Source organism: Cricetulus griseus, chromosome 3 (assembly GCF_003668045.3).
Source record: "Cricetulus griseus strain 17A/GY chromosome 3, alternate assembly CriGri-PICRH-1.0, whole genome shotgun sequence".
Taxonomy (NCBI): domain Eukaryota; kingdom Metazoa; phylum Chordata; class Mammalia; order Rodentia; family Cricetidae; genus Cricetulus; species Cricetulus griseus.
Genome location: NC_048596.1, coordinates 280,485,630 through 280,512,201, shown reverse-complemented (window position 1 = coordinate 280,512,201; position 26,572 = coordinate 280,485,630). Strand labels below are relative to the sequence as shown.

The following is a 26,572-nucleotide window of genomic DNA, read 5'->3' as shown; positions in this document are numbered from 1 at the left end:
ACACAGTAGCTGTCCAGTGATTGTTTTATAGATCAGCCTGTGGACTTGTGTCAGCTACAACAGGAGCAGACTGGGGACGTGCCTGATTTCAGGACAATTTGTGTCTGTAATTGTCTCCCCTGCAGGACACACTTGTTGGAAACTAAGGTTCTCAACGGTTCTCCAACTCTAGTAACTTCGGGAAGGCAGCAATTAAGGATTCAGACTAGATGAAGGATGGGGGAATCCACTTTCCAGGAGGTGGCTGAAGGGGCAGGTGACAAGAGATCAGCGGGCGGGCACTGAAACAGGCCAGCTTGGGTTTTGGGCTCTGCCAGCTGTCAGCTGTGCAGGGAAGGCAACTGAGCAAGTTACTCCCTCCCTCACACGGAGTTGCTTTGTATTTTAAAGGCGCGGGTGTGTGGGGAGGAGTCCATCAGGTCTTCCTCTTTGGCAGGCTATTGCAGGGATTGAAGGCGATCTTCACGCAGGTAGCCCACAGGCATGCTGCAGAACGCAGGTGTGGCTGTGGAGCAACAGAGGAGGAAGTGGCAATGTCGGCGTGGCATCTAGGGGAGGGTGCATGGAAGGGAGGGGAAGGCTAGGAGGATCTCGCGGGCAGGACGGCAGTTGGGTGGGGGCAGGGAGCAAAGGAGGTGTTTCCTGGGACAGGGGGCGGAGACCTAACGGCTATAAGGTCCCCCAGGACTCAAGTTCACTGAGCTTCTGCAGACACTGGGCAGCTTTCGGTACTCCTGCTGTGAGCATCACCTGTGGCCCTTCTTGCCTGCACCTGCAGCCAGCACCTGCAGCTCGCACCTGTATCAGGCCCCAGCCATGACGCACAAGGCGGCCTTCGACACGGATATCAGCACCCTGACCCGCTTCGTCATGGAGCAGGGCAGGAAGGCTCACGGCACGGGCGAGATGACCCAGCTGCTGAACTCGCTCTGCACTGCCATCAAAGCTATCTCGTCCGCGGTGCGCAAGGCTGGCATCGTACACCTGTGAGTTAGGCCTCTGGTGGCCCTGTCTGGTCTATTAGAGCGCCTGGGGGTCTGCCTCTCTGGCCCCCCTGCTGGTAACCAGTGTGCCCACTCGACACCTGAGATTCCTGTCTCTTGCCCTGCTGCTCACAAACCCTTATTCTCTTCCTCCTGGTGATGGAGCAGGTCCCCTGGGAGGGCTGTCTTCCAGGTGCATAACCTGCTCTACCCCTCCTCTGATCTCAACTCTCCTTGTCGCTCCTCCCAGCCTCATGGTAAAAGTGAGTGACTTAACAGTTGCCCATTTCGGTCTCAGACAGAAAGAGACACGGTCACCTTCCTCCCCTGTTACTCTCTTTGGAATTTTGGACCCAAGTTGTTTCAGATCCAGTGTCATCCTCGACCTAGACTAGTTCCGTTAAGAATATTCCACCAAGCGATAGTTTAGGAAGAAGTGAATACCCAGTCAAGTCCGGCTGTCTATACAGTGTCCTGTCCTCTCTCTGGGATTAGCTGCAGAGCCTCACCTCGAGAGCAACAAAACCTTTCCCTATTTGCATTAATGCCTTGAGCAGATCTTGCCCAATTAGCGAAGAGCTCGAAGACAGGGCAGATGTAGTAGTCTTCTTTTGATGGAGCCAAGGAATTGATTTCCTTCTTCTGAAACATTTGGGGACCTTGTTATTCAGACCCTCCTTCAGGGGTGATTGGGGAAGGTCTGAAATTCTGCCTTTCCAATAAGTTTCCTTGTGGTGGGTGATTTTTTATTTTTTTATTTTTTTATTTTTTGAGTCAGGGTCTCACTCTGTAGCTTTTGATGGTCTGGAGTTTATACTATGTGCAGAGCTGGCTGACCTTGCACCCACAGAATCTGCCTGCTTCTGCCTCCTGAGTGCTGGGATTAAATGTGTGCACCACCACACCTGGCACAGTAGGTGATTTTAATGCTCTGATCTATAGTTCATACAGTATAAAAGGAATACTATATAGTTCATACAGAAGGAAGTGAAGAAAACCTTTCTGTAAACTACTCAACTCTCTTTTACTTTGTTCTGGTCTGAGCACATGTTTGGTATCTAACTGGTCAGCATACAGCTGAATGGAACCTGGGTTTTCAGATTATTTGTATATTTCCTTAATATTTTTCATGCCTATTAGCAATGCAGAAATGCCATTCAAGGTTTGCGGCTAACTTGAGCATAATAATCCTTTGAAGTGCATTTTTTAAAATGCTCCCCCAACAATGAGGCCTGGGTTATTTATTTCTTTATGCATCTATTTCTCAAAACCTCTGTTTCTACTGTGTGGCTTGGTTGAGCTAATTCTTAAGAATGAAGCACCTGGTCACATTTACTTTCAGATGCCAAGGAGGGCTAGGCCTTGCTAGAGAAAGCTAGGAACAGGTATGTTAGAGGTGAGAACTCCCTCACCATCTTGTTCTTGGCCCTAAGGAGTTATTGAGCAAGTGCTGGAAGGTAAAGTCTCACTTCAACTTGAGTTTCCAGGGCACAGATTTAACTCTCTGAGTACCTGGAAGCTTTCTAAGAGACAGCAGTTGGCATTTTTTTTTTACATTATTTTAAAAATGCACCAGTACTTGTCACAATCTCAGAAAGACTTAGAACCCCCAAATCCCACCTAACTAGCCCCGGAAAATGGGAATGGGGTTTGGTAGAAGGTGCCAGTTTTGGCATGGAAGAGAATGTATATTGGTAGACTAGATGGTCATGACACCATTTTTGAAAATATTATCATAGATTCCTTAAGGAGTTGTACCCATTGACAAAAACACCACGCCATTCAAAAGATATGGAGGAAAAGGAGACCCCCCCACCCATGCCAAATCCTCAGAGTACCCGCTGCTAACTGTTGTTGATTATTTTCTCTGACTCTTCTTTATGCTCATGTAAATATCTACATGAACATGCATTTACATGTTCCTATGTAGCTAGCAAACAAAATGGGACAGTATTTACCGTGTTTTCCTCCAATTATGTAATGAACATTCTCTGGCATGGGGTGTGACACCATCCACTTCCTTTTAAACTGCTGCAGGATGTTCCACTGAGCAGACATCTTGAATAATGGAACCCTTCTGTGGCTTTGTGGCATTTAAGTCCTTGCTACTCTGGTTGTTACAGTGGTAGGACAGGTAGGAAGCATTCTTGTGGGACAGTGAGCAGGTGACTACTCACAGTATGACAAGCAGTCAGACTTCCAGCAGCCAGATATGATCTCGACAGGCCTCCAAATTATATTCATTTGGGCTTTGATGTATTGAATGAAGAGCCAGTGCGGCTTCAAAGAGCTTAATTATCACTCCCAATTGGCCCTAGAAAAGCATGCACCCAAAGGGATGGGATGGTTGTAGATATTTCAAGAACCTCATTGGGACTGGTTTCCAAAGCTCAGTCTGGTGTCTCACAGCTCAGCAGAGTTATAATTATGGTTCATGCTGCTGCCTTGTCTCAGTTAACTTCAAAGTTGCCACTGTTGTCATTTCCATTGCTCCTAATGATATGATATCATGAGACAGCATTTCCTATAGCCCAGGTCAGGTTCTGGGGAAGGGAAGGTTAAAAGTATGGAGTTGGAAGAGAAGACATGGAAAATGAGTGGACCAGGTGAAGGAGTGACCAGAGCTATAGTAGCAGAGAAGGCAGGGGAAGGACCTGGCAAAGATGAAGCATGGATTGGATTTGGGCAGTGAAGGGTGTTCTCAAACAGCTGGTTCTTGCAAATGAAAGTAGAATCATGCTATAGAACATGAAAGCAATACAAAACTCCAAATGGAATTCCAAGGAGGACTTGACTTCTAGGGACTGTGGAGCAGTGAGGGGATGTGGAATTTTGCATGCCTTGGTTGAGGCTACTGTAGAAACATACAGTCATAGTCTGTGGGCATCTAGGCCACTGGACTTGGCACATTGGCCCTGAGAATGTCACGATTGGGTTTAGAAGAGTAGGGACACGCAGAACTGAAGAGCTCATTTCAGAGAGAAGGAGCTGAGTTTAGATTCCTAGACTGACATTTAATTCATGTGGTGATAGGGATGGGTGGCAAAGCATTGTGAGCCCCAGTTTCCCCTCTTTTAAGATAGGGACAAGTGTTTTTCAACCTTAGAGTGTTGTGTGAAGATGAAGGAGCTTACTGGTCACACACTGATATCATCATTGCTCTCCTGAAGACTTTTATTTCTTCCTTTTCTAAACTGTTTTTTTTTTGTGCTCCGCCATCATTCTATTTTGCAGCTGCCCATATACATATCAGCTAGAATATATTTCAGGCTACAACATCTGGAAAAGTAGTGTGAGCATGTGTGCATGCTCGTGCGTGCGTGCGTGCGTGCGTGCGTGCGTACGTGTGTGTGTGTGTGTGTGTGTGTGTGTGTGTGTGTGTGTGTGTGTGTGTGTAGGTGGGGGGAGTCAGGCGGTTTCTCACTGAGCTGGAGTTCACTTACTGATTAGGCTAGTCAGGCTGGTGGGTGAGCTCCTGGGATCTGCCTGTCTCTGCTTCCCCAAGCATGGAAATTACAATTCTGTGTCACCATGATCTGCTTTTTAAAACACGGGTTTCTTGAGATTGAGTTCAGAAACTATGCTTGTGTGGCAAACACATCACCAACCGCAATAACTCCCTAGCTCTCCAGAAATGTTTTATTTATGAGATATGCTTTGACGGAGGAATTCAATAAAGAAATTCAGTTTTAGGCTTGGAACTGTGGGAAGGTTAATGTGTGCTTATGCTCATCTTCACATTTGCAGAATTTATGGTGCAAGACTGCTTAGAACAGTGTCAGATTCTCTCTCGTTTCTTGGCTTATCTGCACCACATGACTTGAGTGCCTTGCAAATCTCATTCCAGGGCCAAATCAGAGCTGGCCTCATACCCTGACATCTGTCCATCTGCAACCTGCATGAGCAAAAGCCAGGGTTGGGATTTGTGACCTTGAAAACAGCTTGATTGGCACATCTTCTGTGTATTTCTGAAGTAACCCTTGGATTTTCCCCACCCTGGGTGAATGGTTGGTCATTTACCACAGGATCAATCAATAACAGGGTGGAGGTGGGGTTACCTGGGACTTTCGTAATAAAACTTAAATCATAATCTTCCTCCCCTTGTCCTTGGTTAGATGCTCTGAAAACCAGTGTGGTCCTCCTGCGTGCTGCCGAAGGTGCTGCTGCTCACAGTTCTGGTGTAGACACTGGAAGAAGGGAAACAGCCTGTGTCAGGATGTCAAGGATGTCATATAGGGCTTGCCCACTGTGTGGCAGGCCCCAGTTTCAGTCTTGCTGTTCAAGGCCAAGGCTGCAGCTCAGTGGAAAGTGTTTATCATGGAGACAGGAGGATCAGAAGTTCAAGGTCACCCAGGGATACATAGGCTACAGCAGAATCCCCCCCCCCCCCCCCCCCGCCAACCCGGTTTTCAGCTCTGACAGACCTAGGCTGCTCTCAGCTCTGCCCAAAGAAGCTTCTTTTTGCAGCACTTGATGGAAAGACACATAACTGGGCATCTCTCTACTTAGAGAAGTAAGACATGAACAGTGACAGTAACAGATGAGCGCTGAGAGTAACAGATGAGCGCTGAGAGTAAGAGAGGAGCACTGAGAGTAAGAGAGGAGCACTGAGAGTAAGAGAGGAGCACTGAGAGTAACAGATGAGCGCTGAGAGTAAGAGAGGAGCACTGAGAGTAAGAGAGGAGCACTGACAGTAAGAGAGGAGCACTGAGAGTAAGAAAGGAGCACTGACAGTAAGAGAGGAGCACTGACAGTAAGAGAGGAGCACTGACAGTAAGAGAGGAGCACTGACAGTAAGAGAGGAGTGCTGAGCCTTGGAGAAGGCATCTGCATTAATTCTCCTACCATGGAGGCTCAGGGAAAATCTCAGAAGAGGAGGCAGAAAGAATGTAAGAGCCAGATGATGGATGGGGAGGAGTGCTGCTAAGAGCTGAAGTGTTGTCTTCTAGATATAACATGGCTACCTAAAAGAACCCACACCAGCTGTGGTTTCCTGCACAAGACTCACACAGGGTCAAGCCAGGCAAAATCCCAGAATAGATCTCTGACCCTGGAGCTATTGGCAATGAGTATTGGCTAGGGGAGGGAGACTCATTCTGTTTGGAGAATGTGGGACTGTAGAATTCCCATGACCCAATGGATAGCCCCATATCCATGCATGTGTGGGTATATAACTAACTAGAGTTAGAGTAGAAAACCAAAACAAAAGCATGAAGTCGGCAGGAGCATTTTGGGGACGTGGAGAGAGCTTATGGATGGAGATATGGTCATATTTCATTGCATACATGTATGAGATTTTCAAAAAATAAAGAAAAAAATTAAAAAGCAAAGCTGCTGAAGGGCTTGCTTCTTCTGTGAACATCTTAAGTCTGCCTATAAAACACCAGAGGCTTCATGGCTAGGGAACAGCTCCTTCCATGATAGAAACCATATGCAAACTTTGCATTAAAAATACCAATACTTAATATAAATTTCCAAAGATTTAAACATGCTGAGCAAATTAACCCACACTCTTAAGGAATTCCGTGTTCTATTAATGAAAATAGATTACGCTTTTAAGCTTTGAGTTTGACAGTAAAAGATGAGATATACAAAGTACTTCTTGAGGCTAGTTATAGTCCATGGGCTCCAGAAAGAGAATGTTCATCTCCAGAAGTCCAAGAGCAGAAGGTCAAGGGCCTAGACTCTTGGCTACACACTTTCCTTGCTCTAACTGCTCGAGCTGAAGGGCCAGCTAATTTGAAGTGAAATGTCACAGTACCTCAAAGGAGCTGCTTTATCCTTCATGCCATTTACTTGTGATGACAATCCTGTGTTGGCCATCTTCTTAGAGGTTGCCTGCAAAAATGGTTTAGAACTGGTCCCTCACCCACCCAGTGCCAATCATTTGCTTAGCAGATGCCTCTGGGAATCTGTTAAGAATAGCCTTGCCTGTCATTTTAGGGAGTCAGACATGCCAAGGGACACATCTGTAGGCCAGGTGTGTCACACTCCCTCAAGATGAGCTTAGCCAGGGAGTTTGGCCAGATTGACAGGGATCACATACTTGTAAGAAGAACATGCAGAATTTGAATGCAGGTCTTTTGTGCCACAGACTTCTTGCTAGGACCTCACAATGCTGACAGAGCTAAGGGTAGGGGTAGGATGATCATACTTCCTGAATGTCTGTCTATGCATGGGCATTATTTAGAGCCTTTGACCCTTGTCGATGCATTTTTCACCCTCCTCATGCACCGTGAAGCTGATCATTGCATTCCCATCTTACAGTGCAAGAACCAGAGGCCAGAGGTATGAAGTGACTTGCACAGGGCTGCCAAGCATGTAGTAAAGCTGGGATTGGAATCCTAGTGGCCTAGAGTTCCAGCCTGTGGCTTTGACTGTCACCTCCTATGTTCTTCTGACAAGCTGGTGAGAGGGAGAAACCACTGTCTTTGCCTGTACAAGTTTGTGCAGGAGGTAGGCATTATTTTTTTTATACATTTTACTTATTTGTTGTGTGTGTGCATGTATGCTAAAAGAGGTAAAAGAGGTTGGAGGAGAGTTTGGGGAGTCAGTTCTCTCCTTCCACTTGGTGGATCTGGGGGACTGAACTTTGGTAGCCAGACTTGGTAGCAAACACCTTTGTCCACTGAGCTGTCTCCTCCGCACAGGAGGCACACTCTGATGGGGGGGGGTATACTTAATGTACAGCAACTTTGTGGTGGATTAGGGCTTAGATGGCAGAGTTAGGAAGGGGAAACATTGCTGATACCACTGAGTTTAGAGTTCTTGGTACATCTTGTCCCTTTCTGAATTCATCCATTCAACCATGTTTATTGAGCACTTGCTGAATGTTGAGTTTGCTCCTGGAGCTAAGGTTATGACCTGAAGGAAATACTCTTTTGTTTAGTTGCAACAACTGTCAGTCCTCAGATGTGTAAGGCAGTTCCTTTAGTAAATACCATTTTCAAATTAGCATTTGCCTTACACCCCTGAACCCCAGCACTAGCTTCAAACCTCACCAGAGGCAAAGCAGGCAGTAGCATCCCCAGGTAGAGGCATACATGGAGAGAGGAGTAGTCCTCAGGCTGGCCCAGACAGTTAAGACAATGCAGAGATTTTGAAATAAGTCACTGCGTTGTATCGGTCATGGTTATCTTTTCCAGTCTTGAAGAGTCCTAACGCTGACTGAGATATGTGCGAATCTACTGAGGCTTGAACACAGTTTGGCTGTGGCTGGGTAGAACATTTAAATTCGGTTGCCCACCTTGGCGGCCAGTGGTGCAGAATCCCTACCCTTTTGCTTTCTGCTTGCTGCTTCCCAGGGAGGCCTCAAGCCTTTTCCTCTTTCCTATCCACTGTGCTTTGATGTTTCTCTTGTGAGAGGGAACAAAAGAGATCTGGGGAGCAGCTTGAGATGTTGCTCACTCCTATTGCTACAAGCTCCCTGACTGTAGAGCCATGGCCCCATGGAACCAATCGCTACTCCCTAGAAACAGAGCCATGATGTCATAGAAACAACTACTACTGACTTCTTCTGGGGGCTACGGAAGGGGCTGAGCCTAGACATATCTGCCTTGCTGAAGTCTTTGCTGGCTTCATTTTCTGTGCTCATACATCTCTCATTGGTATCAGGGCCCAGCTGGCCCCTGGCAAAGCTTCCCTGGTCAGGAAAACGTCATTTTCCACCTTTTTTCTGTTTCCAGAGAACTAAAAGGGAGCCACATGGTGTGTGAGAGGCTCCATCTTACCAAGGGCAGTTAGGTCCTAATCACAAAGGCAAGTGGGGAAGCTCCCTGTAGAGCAGGGAGGGTGCTGGGACTCCTCCTGCAGTCTGCCCCAGGCTTTGGTTGAGAGAACATTGCCAAATTGTTCTCTGAGCCCTGGTTCCGATGGTCAAACAGAGGCCCCACGAGCCAACGTGTTGTTGCTTCTGCTGACAGGCTTCACCGCACTCCCTGGAATATGTAGTGGAGACCCCTGCCAATCTGTCCTTCCAGGCTTTGGGGAAGGATGACCAGCAGCCTGCAGAGCAGTGGTTTCTAGAGGATTGGGCGAGGCAGTATGGATGTGGAATTGTATGAAGACAAACTCCAGGCGTGTGATGTCTAATTTTCATTGCCAGCCTAACAGGATCTAGAATCATAGGGGAAAGGTGAGGTATGGTTTCTGGTTTCTGAGTGTATCGGGAAGGGCATTTTCTGGAAAGGATTAATTGAAGCCCCATGAGAGGCACCATCCTGGGGGCTAGGGCCTGGGTGGTCTGAAAAGAAAGTCAGCTGAGTGCTGGGGCTCTCCTGCTCTCTGCTTCCTCAACCTGAAGTGCAAAGCCACCTCTTGCTACCGTGGCCAGGCTGTCCTGCTCAGGCCATGGCACAGGGCAGCTATGAGCTGAACTCCCTGAAACTGAGTTCCCTCAAGTTGTTTCTTTCAGGTGTTTGTTTACAGCTACAAACAAGTGGCTGACACAAATGTGCTGTCCAGTCCTCTGCTTCCTCCAGAGCTTATTTATTTACTTTGTGTTTGTATATATGTGCACTTTTGGCACGAGTGTGGAAGTATGAGGACAACTTGCCAACGTTGGTCCTTGGTCTGTAAGTCCTTAGGGTTGGCAAAATGTAACTTTACTTGCTAAGCCATCTTGCTGCCCCCTTGAGAGTATTTTTAAGGGATTGTTTTTTTCCCTCTGTCAAACCCACAAAAGCCTCAAATTCTGGCTTTTCACTGGCCAGTTGTTCCTCTGGACCACCAGCCCTTCTGAGGAGCCCCCAGGAATGTGGTTAGGGACTGTCACTGACTAGAGCAACTCTGTGTGTAGCAAAGAGAAACAGAGTCCGGGCTGGCTCGGGCACTAGGCTGTGAGTCAGAGGTGCCCAGCTACAATCCATAAATTGCTCCTCCCACCATGGCAGTGTCACTGCCTGGCAACTGGAAACCCACTCTCCTGAGCCCAGTGTCTAACTTCAAGTCACATTGCTATGTTTCCTTGTGGGGTATCTTAGTACCCAGGCTTAATAGGGGAAGCCCTCACACTTCATGCCCTGGAGTAGTTGTACACTGAATAATCTTTGGGTTTGAAGGTTTCTGGAAAGGACTGTCCTGCTAGAAGAGTCACGCCCTCACTGGGAACAAAGAAGAGCTCTGAAGAAAGATGGAGGAGCAATGTCACCCAGTGGTCACCACATGAATATGAATGGGAGTCCTGGGTGAGACTGGTACCTCAGTGCAGGGATAGGGATGGCCTCCATACTGCTCAACTCTGTGGAGTGTTATTTGGCCCACAGGACTCTCATCATAGACAGGCAGCAAGCCCTGTGACCCTTGGCTTTCTGAATCTTGGCTTCTCTGTGACCCCAGGGTCAAGCCTTCTCAAGATAAGTGCACACTATGGGCTTGACTTATCCAAGTACACACCATGGGCTTGACTTAATCAAGTCACCTCTGCTGATAGCATTTAAAACTCTTGTAGCCCAGGACAGGATGCCATGATGCCAGGCCTCATGTTATTTATGGTTTGGTCAAAGGTTGAAGTTGAATGCAAAAACAAAAAAACAAAAAACAAAAACCAAGCAGCTAAGTGGGCCAGGGTCTTTCTTTCCTGCATCTCATGAACTTCTTGGATCCAGGCATCATGGGAGAAAGACCTTGAAAGTTTTAAAACAATATGTCTTTGAATGTTTACACAGCATGCAGCCCTTTCTTCTGGAAAAGTAGACAATCTCCTTAGAAGTGTTTGTACCTTTGCTCTGCAGTCATTGCTGACTGGTTCAGGGTTCTTTTCAGGGATTTTGGACATCTTCTCTTTCTTAAAAAACAACAACAACAACAACAACAAAACAAAACAACAAAAACAAAGCAAAATAAAACAAACGACAGAACACTAAATTCCATTCAGTTAGAAGACTGGGCCATTGAGTGCTTTCCTGACCATCCAAATTAATTACCCACCCACCTGGCTTCAGTCCCTCTCTGACTATCACACTCATTTGGGAACAGCCATTTTCTTGTTTGTCTTTCTTCACTGCAATATTAAGCTCCCTGAGGCCAGGGACCTGGTCTGCCCTGTTCAGCACTGCAGCCTTAGCACAGTAGGTCCCCAGGAAGTTATTTATAGATTTTATGAAGGCTTAGGCTTTTAAGTAAAAGACACTAGAGTACAGAAATAGGTGGGACTGGGACCTATGGAAAGGAGGAAGGTCCATCCTTCCCAAAGCTGTGGTTTGCGCTAGTGGTGAGTTTCAAGGAATCATATGCTGGGAACCCAGTCCCCAGGATGCTAGTGGTGTTGAGAAGTTAAAGGTGCCTTTAAGAGGCAGGGTCCAGTGGGAGGTGGCAAGCTGGCCCTCCCCCTCACATGGGCTTCTTGTCTCACCTGTGATCTTTCCTTCATCTGGACACTCTAGTCATGGGTGTCACCCACCAATAAAGTGTTGCAAGCAAAACAGTTATTATCAAGGTGGGTACTGTTTTTGCACCTTCCATCTCCCTCACTGAAGCAGCTCAGTATCGCTTCAGGTTCTTCATCATATTTTGACAAACTGTGACACAGTGTCTGTCTGCAGTGCCCCAAACCTCTGCCTGGAAGTCACATCGCCTCTGCCCCCACGCCTCAGGCTCCCTAGAATGAGTTCCCATCAACCTGTATTTCCTGTTTCCCTGGCTAGAAGGGAGTGGCAATGACAGTGGTTGTTGCCGACAAACAAGCCAACCAGGCCTTTTGCTTGGTGCCAAGACTGTGCCGAGCTCTTTGTGTGGTTTTTCTAATAGCAGCCTCACATGAGAGATAGCATTCCCTCTGTGCACATGCAAGAAGAGAGGGAGGCCCCAGAAACCAGGGATTCACAGAGCCGAGGTCTGACTTTGGTTGGTACCCTATATGCTTCTGTCCTCATCTGTCAGTGTGGTCCCCTTCGGAATTCACAGCTACGGTGGGGTGGTGGCAACCTCAAACGAGAGGGAGGAAAACTGTCACCATGGACCAGTGAAAGAGAAGCACCGGGGGGGGGGGGGAGCGGTAATCCCTCACCAAATATGGAGACGTCCTCTTCTACCAGCGTGGACTCCACAGTTGATTTCAGAAAGCGATAGTGTAGATACAGAGACCCAAAGACAGAGAGAGGCTGCCAGTCTACATGCTGCTTGGCCTTAGTGAACAAGGCGTGGTAAGGCAGAAGAGAAGAAGGGGAGGGGCCAGAGGGCAGAACACTATTTTCCAGGCTAGAAGGGAGTGATGACAGTGGTTGATGCTGACAAATGAACCAACCAGCCCCATTGATTGCTCATCTCTAGACTGGGCTATGCTTTGCCCAGCCACGCAGAAGCAAGTTAGGTTTTTAAGGGGAAAACATGTTTTCAACAGTTGAAGCAAGGGGCTGGAGCTGTATCTCAGTTGGTTGAGTGCTTGCGTAGTGTGCCAGATGCCCTGGGTTGTATCCTCAGCTCCTAAGGTTTGCGTATGGAAGTGGAGGCAGGAGGATCAGAAGTTCAAGGTCATGTTATACAGAGAGGTCAAGGACAGCTGGGCTACTTGAGACCTAGTCTAAAAGAGGGGGGAAAACAATTGAAGCAATCAGTCAACTGAAGCAGTGACAACCAGTTCCCAGGAAGTTCAACAGACACCTCGGGGTGCTGTTGTACCCTACCCACTTCCAGCTCTGTGGCTGAACCCGCACATCCAGTCTTTGTTCTTTGTCTCCTTCCTGTGTCTTTCTTCAGCCTGTGTGGATGACAACCCCCCCCCCTTCAAACAAAGCCAGGCTGCACTTTGGGTGAGCCCCTTGGAGCCTGGCAATTAGGCAGTGACTGACTTGCAGGTAGCTCACAAAGAAAGTAGGAACTCAACTCCTCCCTCCCTCCCTGCCCTGGAGGACTGACTCCACGCAGAGCCTGAGGATACTAAGAGCAGTTGGGAGTTAGAGGGGGCAGCTCACCACCATCTACTTTGCCTGCCTGTGTGGTTTGAAGTGCATGGATGTTGGCATTCCACCTTTCTCCTTTGTAAAGTGAAGTGTGAGACTTTGCGCTGCTCCTTTTCTCTCAGGATGATTTCTGCTACAAGCCAAAGCATGTCTTCCCCCCCACGCCCTCCCCTCCGGTTAGCTCTCAAGCCCAGGCTTTCTTGCTTGTTTTTAAATGGATTTATTGAGCTTCCACATGTGGGGTGGCAAACATTGGTTCCTGCACAAAATAAACAGTATAAAAAAATCACCCCTTACTATTTACAAAGCACAGACACAGCAATAGACACACAGTGTGACGGCAGGGTAGTGCCCTGCTGGTATGCATCTCCTGGGGGAGGGAAGGTTGTTTTAAAAGGCTTAGTAGGGTCACTACCATGATTGGGAAACACAAATGTGACGAGAGACACCTGTGATCTCAGGACTGGAACTGGGCCTTCCAAGCAGTGTCCCCGCACCCACCTTTGCCAGCTTCTCCAGGCAAGGCCACCCTGGCCTGTCTGCTTTCCTTTTTCCAGATCCCCTCATGCTTGCCCCCAGCGAAGTTCTGGTGGCCTTGGCTTATTTTCTGTTGTTTTCTTCCCTCTAGCTTAGGCATCGCTGGCACAACCAACGTGACGGGGGACCAAGTGAAGAAGCTGGATGTCCTTTCGAATGACCTGGTTATCAACATGCTGAAGTCGTCCTTTTCTACCTGTGTTCTTGTGTCTGAAGAAGATAAACACGCCATCATCATAGAGCCCGAGAAGAGGGTGGGTCTGTGCCACACTGCTGTAGGCTCCCCGCGTAGCCATTTTCCTTCTGGGTTCTATTGGCTTCCTCAAGCTAGATTCCTAGGGTTACCCAAGCCCCCTCTGTTGGGTCTTCCTGCCATCCCAGACCTCTAAACTCCATCCCAGAGGCTGTAACTGCAGTTCCTAATTGGCCTAGATAGTAAAAAGCCGGAGTCAGATATAGAGGGAAATGCTGAAAGATCAGAGAGGAGGTGCAAACCATTCAGCCCGTGGTGCCCCCTTAGAATCTCAGCAGACAAGAGAGCGATTTCCTGTTTCTCCCTGCTGACATCCTATTTCTGCCCAGCTACCCCACCTGTCTGTCTGTACAGACCTCCAGACCTCTATGTTTAGCTAGTGGCAAGCTCCATTCTCTGACCCCTCAGACAAGCTTTTATTTGCACAAGCTTAACATCACCACCAGAGGCTCCCTGATCCTGTTCTTCCCATTTCTCCAGGGTGTGCCTCCATTCTCGAATGGTCACAGCTGTGCTTAGGTATCCTCAAAGCCTAGCTTCTGCTGCTAATGGCCTCTTTAAGGATGACCAATTCCCAACCTTTAGGGTACACCCCCTGCCAAGCTGAATGGGCTCCGTATCCCAGCCCCAGCTCAGGCACTGGGATTCCATGGAGGGCACAGGACAAGAGAAAGTCTGTGTGATCCAGTGTCTAGCTCCAGCCTGGCATGCTGTAAGGGCCAATGGCAAACAGCTGGGGGAGGGGAGGGTGGAGCAACTGCCAGAGAATGCTCAACTCTGCAGAGAGGCCAGGGGAGTTTTGAACACCCACATGCTATAGGAGAGAGTTTATTTGGCTTTTATGAGACAATGGCAGATGGTAAAACAAACAAGAGACCAGAACAATTACACTTACGGTCTTTCCCCAATCGAGGAGAATTGGGAGCGTGGAAAAGTAGAACTGAGAGAGAAAAATCAGAAGCTGATTTAACACTCAGCTTGTGTTGACCTTAGGAGTAGGAGCCAGCCTAGAGCGACGTAGTGCTCTATAGCTCTTCTAACACATAGCCACACGCCACAGGAGAAGTCCTGATCTTCTCTGCCAGGCTGGCCAATTTCCCAGCACCCCAAACCCTTGCTGTGACATGCCATCACAGTGACTGCAATCTCATTTTCCAGTCTGTAGTTTCCTGCATCCATGGAAATGAATTGTTATGAGCAAGCAGTCAAGGAGTTCCCTGAGTCTGGGGCAGAACATTAAACACCCTCCCCTCTCTCTCTCTCTACACACACACACACACACACACACACACACACACACACACACACACACACCTAAAGAAGCTCATTCCATATAGAGGAATACTCCCTGAGCCAGGACACGGGGGTGGGCCGAGGCCCTATCCCAAAGGATAGGATAGACTCTGATGACACCCAATGGAAGGCCTCACCATCCAGGGGGAGCAGAAAGGATATGTGATAGGTAGGGTTTTAGTTGGGGGGGGTGGTAGGGGAGGACAGGAGAGAGAAGGGAAACAATCCTGTTTCTAATTCAAATTTTTAAAAAAAGTTTAAAAAAAGAAGCTATTTGGAGATGAAAAACTCCCAGTGATGAGCTAGTAAATGGGGTTCCCTGAAAATTTCCTTCAATTTGTCATCCTAACAAAACTCACCAGTATAAATGTTCAAAGACTAGAATGTATTCTTGGAGTCACTGACAGAGCTTGGAAGAGCCTATTGTATGAGCTTGAGATCTGGAGCTGGCCAGCCCAAGTGTGCCACTGATGCTTCGCTCCCACCATGACACAGGGCCATTAGGAGTCATGTCAGGGATTGTGTTGAGAAACCTGTGCACTGCAATCTCATGTAGCACCTACCAAACTGAGTGACAAATGTCTTACAAACCCAAGTGCTAAGGCCATCTTCCCTTCGCTTAATAAGGTGTGATTTCTTTGCCTTATTAAGTAAAGAGAAACAAAAATGACTAATTTTGTTTTTCTAATTTCCTTGGGCTGCTCAAACTGAAATCGTGACACAGAAGTCATGATTTAATTACTTGCATTCTACCACCTCTATCCTTTCTACTCTAAGTGATATTTTCTCTGCCTAAGATTTACCTGTCTTGTCTGTTCATCCATCTTCTCACACCCCTCACTGACAGAATATAAACAAACAAGACCATACTTCTCTCCTTGCCCCTTCGAGTCCATGCCGCGTGTACTTACCTTGTTTGCATTCTGCTTTCTTTGCCCAGGGCAAATATGTTGTCTGTTTTGATCCCCTGGATGGCTCGTCCAACATTGACTGCCTTGTGTCCGTTGGAACCATTTTTGGCATTTACAAAAAGGTAAAGTGTGGTGTATAAGGCCTCTGGTTTTGATGAGGAAATGAACGTGGAGCTGTGCTGCTTGAATATATTCGCAGCAAAGGCTCAATGCCCTGCATATTCTGTGTGAGAAAGGGCCACGGAACTGCTAAGATATAAGTAATAAAACACTGGTGGACAAAGAGATCAGGCTGCTCGTTCAGCTGTCTCTCTCTTTCACAAAGAAACTGAGGTTTAAAACCTCCTGCCGCAGATGCAGTGACAGCCTCCCCAAACCAGCCCAACCTGCCTTCATTGATTTCTTCCTTAAGCTAAAGGCTGTTTAAAAATCTTGTTTTCATCCAATAAAGGAAACAAAACCAAGCAAATCTTTCCCCCACGAGACCGTTCACCTCCCTCTAGTCTAGTCTTCCCCTAGCAATTGGCAGTATTCAAAAAAAAAAAAAAAAAAAAAAAATCTGGTTTCTGTAACTATGAATGGAACTTAAAAAAAAAAAGGTTATTTGCCCTTGTGAGGGAAAGGCCTTGGCAATGGTCTCGCCCATCCCTGCCTGACTTTCTCCTCCAACCACCTCAAGCCTCCCAAATTGATGTGTCCCCTGCCTGCATGTTCCTTACTGGGTGACATGGAACGTGGTACACCCTAATGCCTGTGGCATTTGTGGCCCTGGTAGGAGGGGAAGAAAGGCAATGAGCAATGAGTGTTGCCTTTGCCAGTTCTTTCTACTTGACCATCCCAGGCAGTGGGGAGGGCATGAGCCGGACTTCCAGGAGAAAGGCGTTCGTTTGCTCCGAGTTTTCAGGAGGAAATGCAGTTGGGAAGGGTTAGGCTTGGCCAGGCCAGGAACCTCTGACCCAGAGGTTCTCAGAGAAGTGGACGGATTCCTCATTTCAAGGCCGAAGAAGAGTATAAGAATGTTGGGGGGCTTAGTTCACGGAGGGGCAGGGATGCTTGGTGCTGGGTATGGAGAATCTTTGGTGGATTCTCCAGGGTGGAGAGCTGTTTCTGTGAAGCCTTGGGGCAGGGAAGGAGAGATAGTTAGAGGCTTGGTGTCTCTTCTTTGTGTCACTGGTTTCCAGGGAAGAAGGTTACTGTTAAAACAACCCTGAGAAGCAATCCACATGGATAAAGGCCCTTCTTTTTTAGTGACACACGGGCCAAGTCTTCCATTTAGGGAAGCCAGCTGTTTTTTTCTCACCAACTGCCCCGCCTCTGGTAGCCTCCATTCCCTCTCAGGTTCTGTGAGGCCAGCTTTAAAATGGGCCTCTTGCTCTTGGTTGTGGGGGAGGAGCCCTAGCAGCATCTGGCCTGTCCTCTAAAGACTCCAGAGAGACTCCACAAGCCAGATTTCTGGGAATTTCTTTGACCTCGGAGCAACTGACCACATGGCTCAGAGAGTGTGTGTTTGGATTGACTGATGGAAGCGCGCACAAAATCAATTTCCCCCCCGAGAGAGAGGTTCAGCCCTGCAGCCCTGTGCTACATTTGTTTAAATACAGATGGAAGAAGCAGGTGGAGACCCTGGTGCCTGTGTGATCAGGTTATGTTAGTGGAGCTGACCAGAGGGCGGTGCTGCTTCTTGGAAGTGATGATTGAGATAGGAGGGAACATCAAATGAGGAGAATCTGAAGGGGATGCTGATGGGAAAGAAGGGTCCCGAGGCACGAAGCTGGGGGGGTCTTTCAGGAAGACTGCTGTAGTGATGCAATCAGAATGCTACGGTTGTGCAGAGGGAGGCAACCTCTGGGCTGCCACTCTCTTTCCTAGCGGCGTTCTCAGCCTGTGGGTCAGGACCCTTCAGAGGGTCGGCCGGCTGCATATCGGATATCTTGCCTATCAGGTGTTCACATTAGGATTCGTGACAGTAGCAAAATTCCAGTTAAGAAGCAACAATGAAAATAATTTTATGGTTAGGGGTCACCGCAGCATGAAGAACTGTATTAAAAAGGGTTACAGTATCAGGAAGGTTGAGAGCCACCACATTAGAGGAATATCCTGCCAGGCATCCTGTTGATGGGGGAACTGGAAAAAAGGACCACGAAGCAAAATGAAAACGTGCTTTATTTTCCATTTTTGCTTTAGAAAACCACTGATGGGGAGCCTTCTGCAAAGGATGCCCTGCAGCCAGGCCGGAACCTGGTGTCAGCCGGCTATGCACTCTATGGCAGCGCCACAATGTTGGTCCTTGCCGGGCAGTCTAGTGTCAACTGCTTCATGCTGGACCCGGTGAGACACTTCTGAGGTTGGGTGCTTGCCTAGTAGCTTTGAGCTTGTACATGGTGTGTGTGTGTGTGTGTGTGTGTGTGTGTGTGTGTGTGTGTCCCAAGTGTGTAATGTCCACGGAGGTCAGAAGAGGGTGTTTGATTCCCTGGAACTGGAATTACAGGTGGTTGTGAGCCACCCAGCATAGGTGCTGCAAACCTATTCTGAGTCCTCTGGAAAAGCAGCAAGTGCTGAACCATCTCTCCAGCCCCACTCCCCTTTTTCCTGTAAACAAGGACATCAGCAAACCACACACACACACACACACACACACACACACACACACACACACACACACACACACACACAAAGCACAGCAGGTGTCCTCTTCGAGAGGCAGTTCTCTCTTGAGAGTGTGTGGGGTGTGGCAAACTGCTGCCAATCAGAACATGGGCTACCTTTGATCCTAACACAACTGCACTTTCACCTCCCTGGAGCACGGGCACTTAATAAATAATGTAAGACTGAAGTAGAGATTGACAGCATACATCACAGATCTGGGCCTGGGGCCCCAGGGGAAATAGGGCAGCTTCTGAAAGCAGCAGTGTTTGCTGCAGTGTCACTTGTCTAGGCTGTCCAGTCGCCCTGATCAGCTCCTGGTGCCCTCTCTGCTGCCTCTGAGTTGATAGACTGAAATTCTGTCTATGGTTGCAGATGTGCTTGTGGAGGGTGGATTTCTGGGTGCTGGGCGGCCTCCCTCCCCTCCTCCCTCCCTCCCTCCCTCCCTCCCTCCTTCCCTCCCTTCCTCCCTCCCTCCCTCCCCAGATACGGATGTTTGTTGGATCAGCACAGCGGCTGAAATGCTCCCCTTGCTGACTGCCAGGGCTCCATTTGACTTCAACACTTCTGCTTGGCTCTCTTTGGCCTGATAGAGGTGAAGTTACCCCAGGGAGATGCCAGGTGCCTCCCTTTTCCTCTTGTCTCCCATCTAGGATAAGCTGATGGCTGAGACCATGGATAGAATATCTCCATGTGGGTTTCTAGCAGGCTTCAGCTTTGAATGAGCTTTCATAACTCCTGTCTCCAAATGTGGGAGACTCTCCTCCTTCACCCACTGGGTGCTTAGGCTGGGTACAAGATGGCTGCCTGGGGAGCATGGCTGCCTGAGCTCTGCAGGGGTCTCCGGGTTTCTAGACATTTTAGGTGGAGATACTTACTTTGTCTTCTTGACTGTACAAAAATATTTCTATAAAATTATGGCTCAAAGTTTTAGGAATAACAACAACAACAACAACACCAACAACAACAAAAGCACAAAAACAAAAAAGAGGAGACAGACACACTTGTGGCCATACATTTCTGTGACTGTGGTTAATTCCCTCTTCTCCCCACCCTTTCCTAGCCTCAACATCCCTCCATGTCTTCAGGAATGAGTTAGCAGTCTCTTGGTTTGTATTTCACATACTCCCTCCATTCCTGTCTGTGTCTGAATGGTTTTTCTTTCTTCATTCTTTGACAGTGTCATATAATGAATTTGGTCAGTTTCATCTCCCATTCTTTCTAGCTAGTCCTCTCCTATTTTCCTTCTTCCCTCCCTCCTTCCTCTCTCCCTCTCTCCCTGTTTGTGAATCAAACAGAGATTCATTCATTGCTTGTATGGGGGGCAAGGGCAAGGGCTATTTCTGGGGGATGAGCAATTTATCAATGACTATTACAGTGAAGAAAACGATACCTTCTTCCTAGGAACCATTTACTGACAATAGTCCTTCAGGGAGGGTATGGCCACATGAGCCCCCTTCCTATCTATGATTTTGGAGGTAGGGTCTCACAGTGCAACCCAGGTTGACTTAAACTCCTAATCCTCCTGCCTCAGCCTCTCTGGTATTGAGGTTAGAGTTGTGCTCTCCCATGTCTGGCCTTGTAAACTTTCTTGTTTTATGAAAATCATTAGCACCCTTAAACCCTGGCTTCCCTTTACTCCTTCCATCCTGCTCACCACTAGAGCCTTTGGCTGCTGCAATCAATGTGCCTTGGGGTGAGATATGGTCACAGGTCATGCTTTGTTCATGCCCGGGGGAGCTTGCTGGTCATAGGTCTACCTTCTCCCTTGTTTCAAAGGCCGTCGGAGAGTTCATTCTGGTGGACAAGGATGTGAAGATCAAGAAGAAAGGTAACATCTACAGCCTTAATGAGGGCTATGCCAAGGACTTTGACCCTGCCATCGCCGAGTATATCCAGAGGAAAAAGTTTCCTCCAGTGAGTGAGTAGGCAGGCGGGACTGGTGTGGTATTCAGCTTTGGGAGGCGTGCCCTTTAAAGGAAAAGGGACACTTGGCACCGAGAAGGGTCTGGACTTTATCTGGGACTCTTGCTTTATGAGTAAATCCACTGATGTGAATTATCCTGGAGATGAAAGGGGAGAGAGGTAGAAACCCCTGAAGCTAAGTACTGGGGCTGGAGTGCTTGCATGGAGACACCAAAATTTGAGTATTATTTAGTCTTTATCTCCAAGCATAATCTGGACAATAAATTCAACCAGATGAGCTCCTTTACAATAATAATAATAACAATACATCTGTGTTTCTGAGACCTCTTAGCCCCCAAGCATCTACCGCGTGAGGTCTGCACCTTCACCCCCATGTCTTTGATGGATTTCTGTCTGTTGTATCAGGATGGTCAGTGTCAGGCAGGGAGATGACTCAATGGGTAAATTGCTTGCTTCACAAGCTTGGGGACTGGGGATCCCCCCCCCCAGGTCCAGCTTACAGGCAGCCTGCTTGTAATACCAGAGTAGGGAGGCAGAGAAGGGATCCCCTGAGTGAGCAGTAACCTGGGAGAGACAAATCAGAAGCTCTGGGTTCATGTGAAAGACCGGGTCTCAATATATAAGGTGGAGAGTAATGGAGGAAGACACCAGACATCAACCTCTAGCTTCCACATGCACATATTAACCTATGTACATACCTACATGCATGCTCTCAAACATACACAGACACACACACACACATAGACACAAACACACACACACACACACAGACATACACACAGACACACACCAGAGACACACACACAGACATATACACACAGATACACACACAGACACACACCAGAGACACACACACAGACATACACACAGACACAGACATACACACACAGACACACACCAGAGACACACACACAGACATACACACACAGATACACACACAGACACACACCAGAGACACACACACAGACATACACACAGACACAGACATACACACACAGACACACACACAGACACAGAATACACACACAGACATACACACACAGACACACACCAGAGACACACACAGACACACAGACACATAGACACACACACACACACACACAGACACACACACAGACACACACCAGAGACACATACACAGACACACACAGACATACACACAGACACACACTCACATAGACACACACAGAGACACACACACAGACACACACACAGACAGACACACACACAGACAGACACACACACAGACACACACACACAGACATACACACAGACATACACACACACACAGACACACACAGACACACACACAGACACACACACATAGACCCAAACACACAGACACACACCAGAGACACACACACACAGACATACACACACAGACACCACACAGACACACACACCAGAGAGACACACACAGACACAGACACAGACACAGACACACACACACACACACACACAGACACACACACAGACAGACACACACACAGACATAGACACAGACATACATACACAGACACACACACACACACACATACAGACACACACACAGACAGACACACACACAGACAGACACACACACAGACAGACAGACAGAGACAGACAGACACACACACACACACACACACACACACACACACACACACACAATGGACAGTGTCTACTTTGGTATCTCATGACAGAGGTTACTAGTTAGTGAATATGAGGAGGAAAACCAGCTGATTGTCCAGGGGCTCTATAGAGCTGTTTGATTTTGCTTTGTCGTTGCTGCCCTTTTCTGAGGACAAAGCCCACATGTTAACATGCATCCGGGTTCCTCAAAGCTGGCCCCAGGCTTTCTCTCCAGCATGGTTTTCTCCCCTTTCCCATGCACAATCCTTGCGCTCATGCATGCCAGCTGGCCCTGTGGCAATAGTACTTACCTCTATGCTGTAAAGCCCTTGCTTGTACCAAGTCCTCTCCCTCAAAACATATAGTTTTGCACATGCTCAGTTCTTTAGCTTGGCAAAAATCTTTGTCAACCTTCAAGTTAAAATTTTCGTACTATCTGTTCCAACCTCATAGCAGAACCAACCATGCTCTCCTTGGGGCTACTGCTGGGATGCGAACTTCTGGGAGATATTCAGGAGGCTGTGTCCCAAGACTGCCCTTCTTCTTTTCTAGAATGAGATTGTCTTAGTGTCTACTATTGCTGTGAATGGACACCATGACCATGGCAGCTGTCATAAAGAAAACATTTAATTGAGGGGGCTCACTTACAGCTCAGAAGTTCAGGCCATCATGGTGGGAGCATGGCGGCACGCAGGCAGACATGGTGCTGGAGAAACAGCCAAGTGTCCTATATCTCATAGGCAACAGAAGTTGATTGACTGTCACACTGAGTGAAGTTTGAGGGAAAAAAAAGAACTCCAAGCCTGCCCCCACTTCCAACAGAAGGTGTGGCCCAGATTAAAGGTGTGCCCTACAGCTTCAAGGTCTGGATTAAAGGCTTGTGTCACCCAGCCTCCTCCAGAAAGACCACACTTCCTCCCTCAAGGCCACACCTCCTAATAGTGCCACTCCCTATGAGTTAATGGGGGCCAAATACATTCAAACCACCACAGGGATTTTTCATTTCATGTCTTAGCTCAGCTCCATTTGTGTGAAACTTGGTACGTAACGTGGAATGGAGTAACCATCAGGGACACCCACCCTTTATCCTCCACAGTTCTAATTTTTTTGCTGTTCTTAACCTTGTAGGATAATTCAACTCCCTATGGTGCCCGCTATGTGGGGTCCATGGTGGCTGATGTTCACCGCACTCTGGTGTATGGAGGGATCTTTTTATACCCTGCCAACAAGAAAAGCCCCAATGGAAAGGTACGTACACCCTCAAGGAAGCAAGCAAGGAGCAGTGGGGAATTGTTTCCAGCCTGAGGGATTTGACTTCGTTAGGTAGAAAGTTCATGGAGCTGATGAACTCTCCTGTGGTTGCTAAAACCTCTGTGGCGGTCTCTAGATTTGAGGCAAGGCCCAGGTTGTATCAACTAAATGTGAAAATGTCTCACGAGGGCCCTTCCAAAGCTATGGCAAAAGAGAATTAATGGAACTTCAGCAGGGGACTAAAAGTGCTCAGAGCTACCAGGGTTTGGCTTGCGTAGAATGGGTTCCATTCATAGAGGGAAATGAAAAAGTCCTGTCTCATTATCAGGATAGCAAACCAAATATGCACTGCAGAGAGGGGTCTGCTTTGATGGCTCCCAAAGGCATAAAATAGATGGAGCTAATGAGCTTGGCATTTGCTACTTGGAAAGTGATGCTGTCTGATGAGGGGCAAGGGTGTGGGGAAACCCAGAGCTTCTGGCTAGATTTTTTTCCACCGACTGCAGGAGCCTTGTTATGGCCAGCTCTCCAGCAAGTCACAGGGCGGGGCTGGCTAGGGGACGTTCTTTACTTCCTCATGCAAGGTGACAAAATGCTTCCTTTTCAGACATTTTGTCCTCTTCCCCACCCCTTTTGTTTGTTTGTTTATTTGTTTTGGTGACAGTCTCACATGTAGCTAAGGGTGACTCTGAACTCCTGATCCTCCGTCTGAACCATCACGCTGGGTTTCCCACAGTGTTAAGGATCAAATTGAGGGCTTTGTGTCTTCTAGGCAAGCTCTCACAGCCATGGAGCTACATCCCTAGCACCTCTTTTTATATGAAAGAAGAGACAGGAGGAGCAGTGTCCTTAAGCTTTCAGGAGCTGAGGCTGCTGGTCTGTTGGGTCTTTTCATGCTCCCGGTGTCTGCTTCACCAAGAGCACTGCTCTTTGTTGTTTGCTGTAACAGCCCAGAAGTACTCAGCCAGCCTGCTGTATCGCACTTTTCTCGAGTGACTCACTTTCTTTCTCTTGGACAGAAATGTGGAGGTGACTCCCCCCTCTTTTTAAGTTTCCAAGTCTGGCCCTGATTCCCATATGGAAACAGAGTCAGGAAATACTAGCACAGTCTGTCTGCTCCGCAGGCCAACGGCATGAAAATGTGCTCAATAAAAAAAAAATTAATATTCAAAAGCAAACACCAAGATATATGGCAGACAGAATCCCAACCCTGGAGCGTTAGGAGGCTTTCAAGAGGAATGCACAGGGCTGCAGACAATGGTACACTGTTTGGAGGAGCCAGTCTGCCTTCCAGATGTCTGCAGCCAGACACCACTGTGGATTTTTAAAAATGCCTTTAGAACAGACAGAGCTCCGTCCAACACACATGGAATCACTAAGTCCAGTCTCTGGCTGTAAAGAGTTGGGAACTGTTAGTACTACCAAAACGTTACTCTGTCCCAAATCCAGGTGGTCTGTCTCATGTTTGCATCAGGTGGCTGGCTGGTGAGCTCTAGCTCCATGAATGGTTTTATTCAACTGAATAGCTAATGGTTTTGTCTCAGATGCATTGTGGGGCACGGGGGAACTTTCCTAATTGAGGAGAGAGGGGAGGAGAGGAGAGGAGAGGAGAGAGAGAGAGAGAGAGAGAGAGAGAGAGAGAGAGAGAGAGAGAGAGAGAGAGAGAACCAGTTACCATGGAAACTTCCACAGTTCTACAGAGCTTTACAATAGAACAAGCTCCCCACACCCTGATGGTAACACTTTCTGGGCTGAAGACCTTGGTCTCTCTGGTCTTGTTTTCCAGCTGAGGCTGCTGTATGAGTGCAATCCTATGGCTTTTGTCATAGAGAAAGCAGGAGGGATTGCCACCACAGGGAAGGAAAATGTGTTAGACGTCTGTCCCACGGACATCCACCAGAGGGCACCAGTCATCATGGGGTCCCCTGATGATGTAAACGAGTTCCTGGATATATACAAGAAGCACCAGGCCAAATGAAGGCTGGCTTTGCCCTTGCCCCAAAGCAGAGCCTCGTATCTGGACCTGCGACCTCAAATGACACTACCCCTTTTCTGATTGTGTGCTGTGTATTCTTAGACAACAGGCCTACACAGTATGGGTAGTTCCACAGTCCAATGCTTTTCAGTGCTCAAGACTGCCTCACCCCTATGCTATAATGCCACCATGACAGGTAATATGTATGTTAAGCTGGCGAAGGAGAAATAAACACATTCTTGCTTTATATTTTTTTTGTGCTTTTGTGTCAACAGAATGTTAGACAAGTTATTTAATCTCCACAACAGCTGCGTAAGTGTAATGGAATGCTTTGATCCACAGTGAAATGGAGAAGTGAGGGTTGGCTGAAGGTCTCCAGCCAGTGAGTGGTAGGCAGGGCTGGGAGATGACCCCAGGCATCCTGGTCACTAAACTGAGTTAATGTCACTTCTTATATTTGCAGTCCTGTTCAGTTCTGGGTGTTTCTGCCATTCAAGAAATCAGTGAGCCTCTGGCTTCTCAGCCCCCTGCAGGGTCTATAATCATCAAGACAAAATGACAGTTTATGTTACCATCCAAAGGTGCTCTTTTATGCAGGAGTGACATCTAACAACACAGCTGTATAATCTCTAGGGAGGGTCTAGAGGTCATAATGAAAATGATTGACCATAAGAATTAAGGAAACAGACTGTATGCCAAGCGGGTACTTTTTGGGTCAGGGTGCTTTCCTGAAAGGACCTGTCACAGCTGCTCCTGTGCAGACAGAGCATAGTGAGACACACAGCTGTTTGGTACACATTCTATTCTGCACATGGTTCATCCCTTTCTGGATCAGAAGTTCAAGATCATGGTAAGTTATATCAGGTATTAGGAATGCTGAAATGTGTGAGCTGTCTGTGTGTGTGGCCATCTGTGTTTGTGTGTGTGTGTGTGTGTGTGTGTGTGTGTGTGTGTGTGTGTGTGTATAAAATGCTCCAACAATGCCATGTTCTTCCAACAGGAAACTTGGTTCAATCACAAGCCTTGAGTTTGCTTTTGTATTGCTGACCAGACTGCCTGGTGTCTTTTGATTGAGATGTGGGCTCAGTTAATGGAACGCTTTTCAAGAATGCTTACTTGTATCCTCTGAGTACATCAAAGTTTTCCTCTGTCTGTAGCCCTGAGCCAGGAACAGCATCCAGAGCAATAATAGCACAAATGCCAGTTCTCCTCTGGTCAGTCCTGGAGGATGGTCAATCACTCTTAGACTCATCCTGTCTAGGGTGCTGTTCTTGGACAGACAAGGCGATGGG

The 26,572-nt window shown here is 47.7% G+C and overlaps 1 protein-coding gene across 1 annotated transcript; it reads left to right on the top strand.

Annotated features, from left to right (window-relative positions):
* Positions 1-816: 816 nt before the first annotated feature.
* Positions 817-25,527, top strand: LOC103160952 (fructose-1,6-bisphosphatase 1). The gene is made up of 7 exons (XM_027409670.2): positions 817-986; positions 13,509-13,671; positions 15,904-15,996; positions 18,059-18,202; positions 20,297-20,434; positions 23,183-23,302; positions 25,092-25,527. Exons 1-7 carry the CDS (start codon positions 817-819, stop codon positions 25,281-25,283), a joined length of 1,020 nt encoding a protein of 339 aa, XP_027265471.1. The 3' UTR covers positions 25,284-25,527.
* Positions 25,528-26,572: the final 1,045 nt, after the last annotated feature.

What these genes read in the sequence shown, in the direction of transcription:
- LOC103160952 (XM_027409670.2), top strand. Translation starts at nt 817, where the DNA reads ATGACGCACAAGGCGGCCTTCGACACGGATATCAGCACCCTGACCCGC. An exon ending in AAGGCTGGCATCGTACACCT is followed by an intron (nt 987 to 13,508) that starts GTGAGTTAGGCC and finishes TCTTCCCTCTAG; the next exon opens with CTTAGGCATCGCTGGCACAA. An exon ending in ACTGCTTCATGCTGGACCCG is followed by an intron (nt 18,203 to 20,296) that starts GTGAGACACTTC and finishes CTTGTTTCAAAG; the next exon opens with GCCGTCGGAGAGTTCATTCT.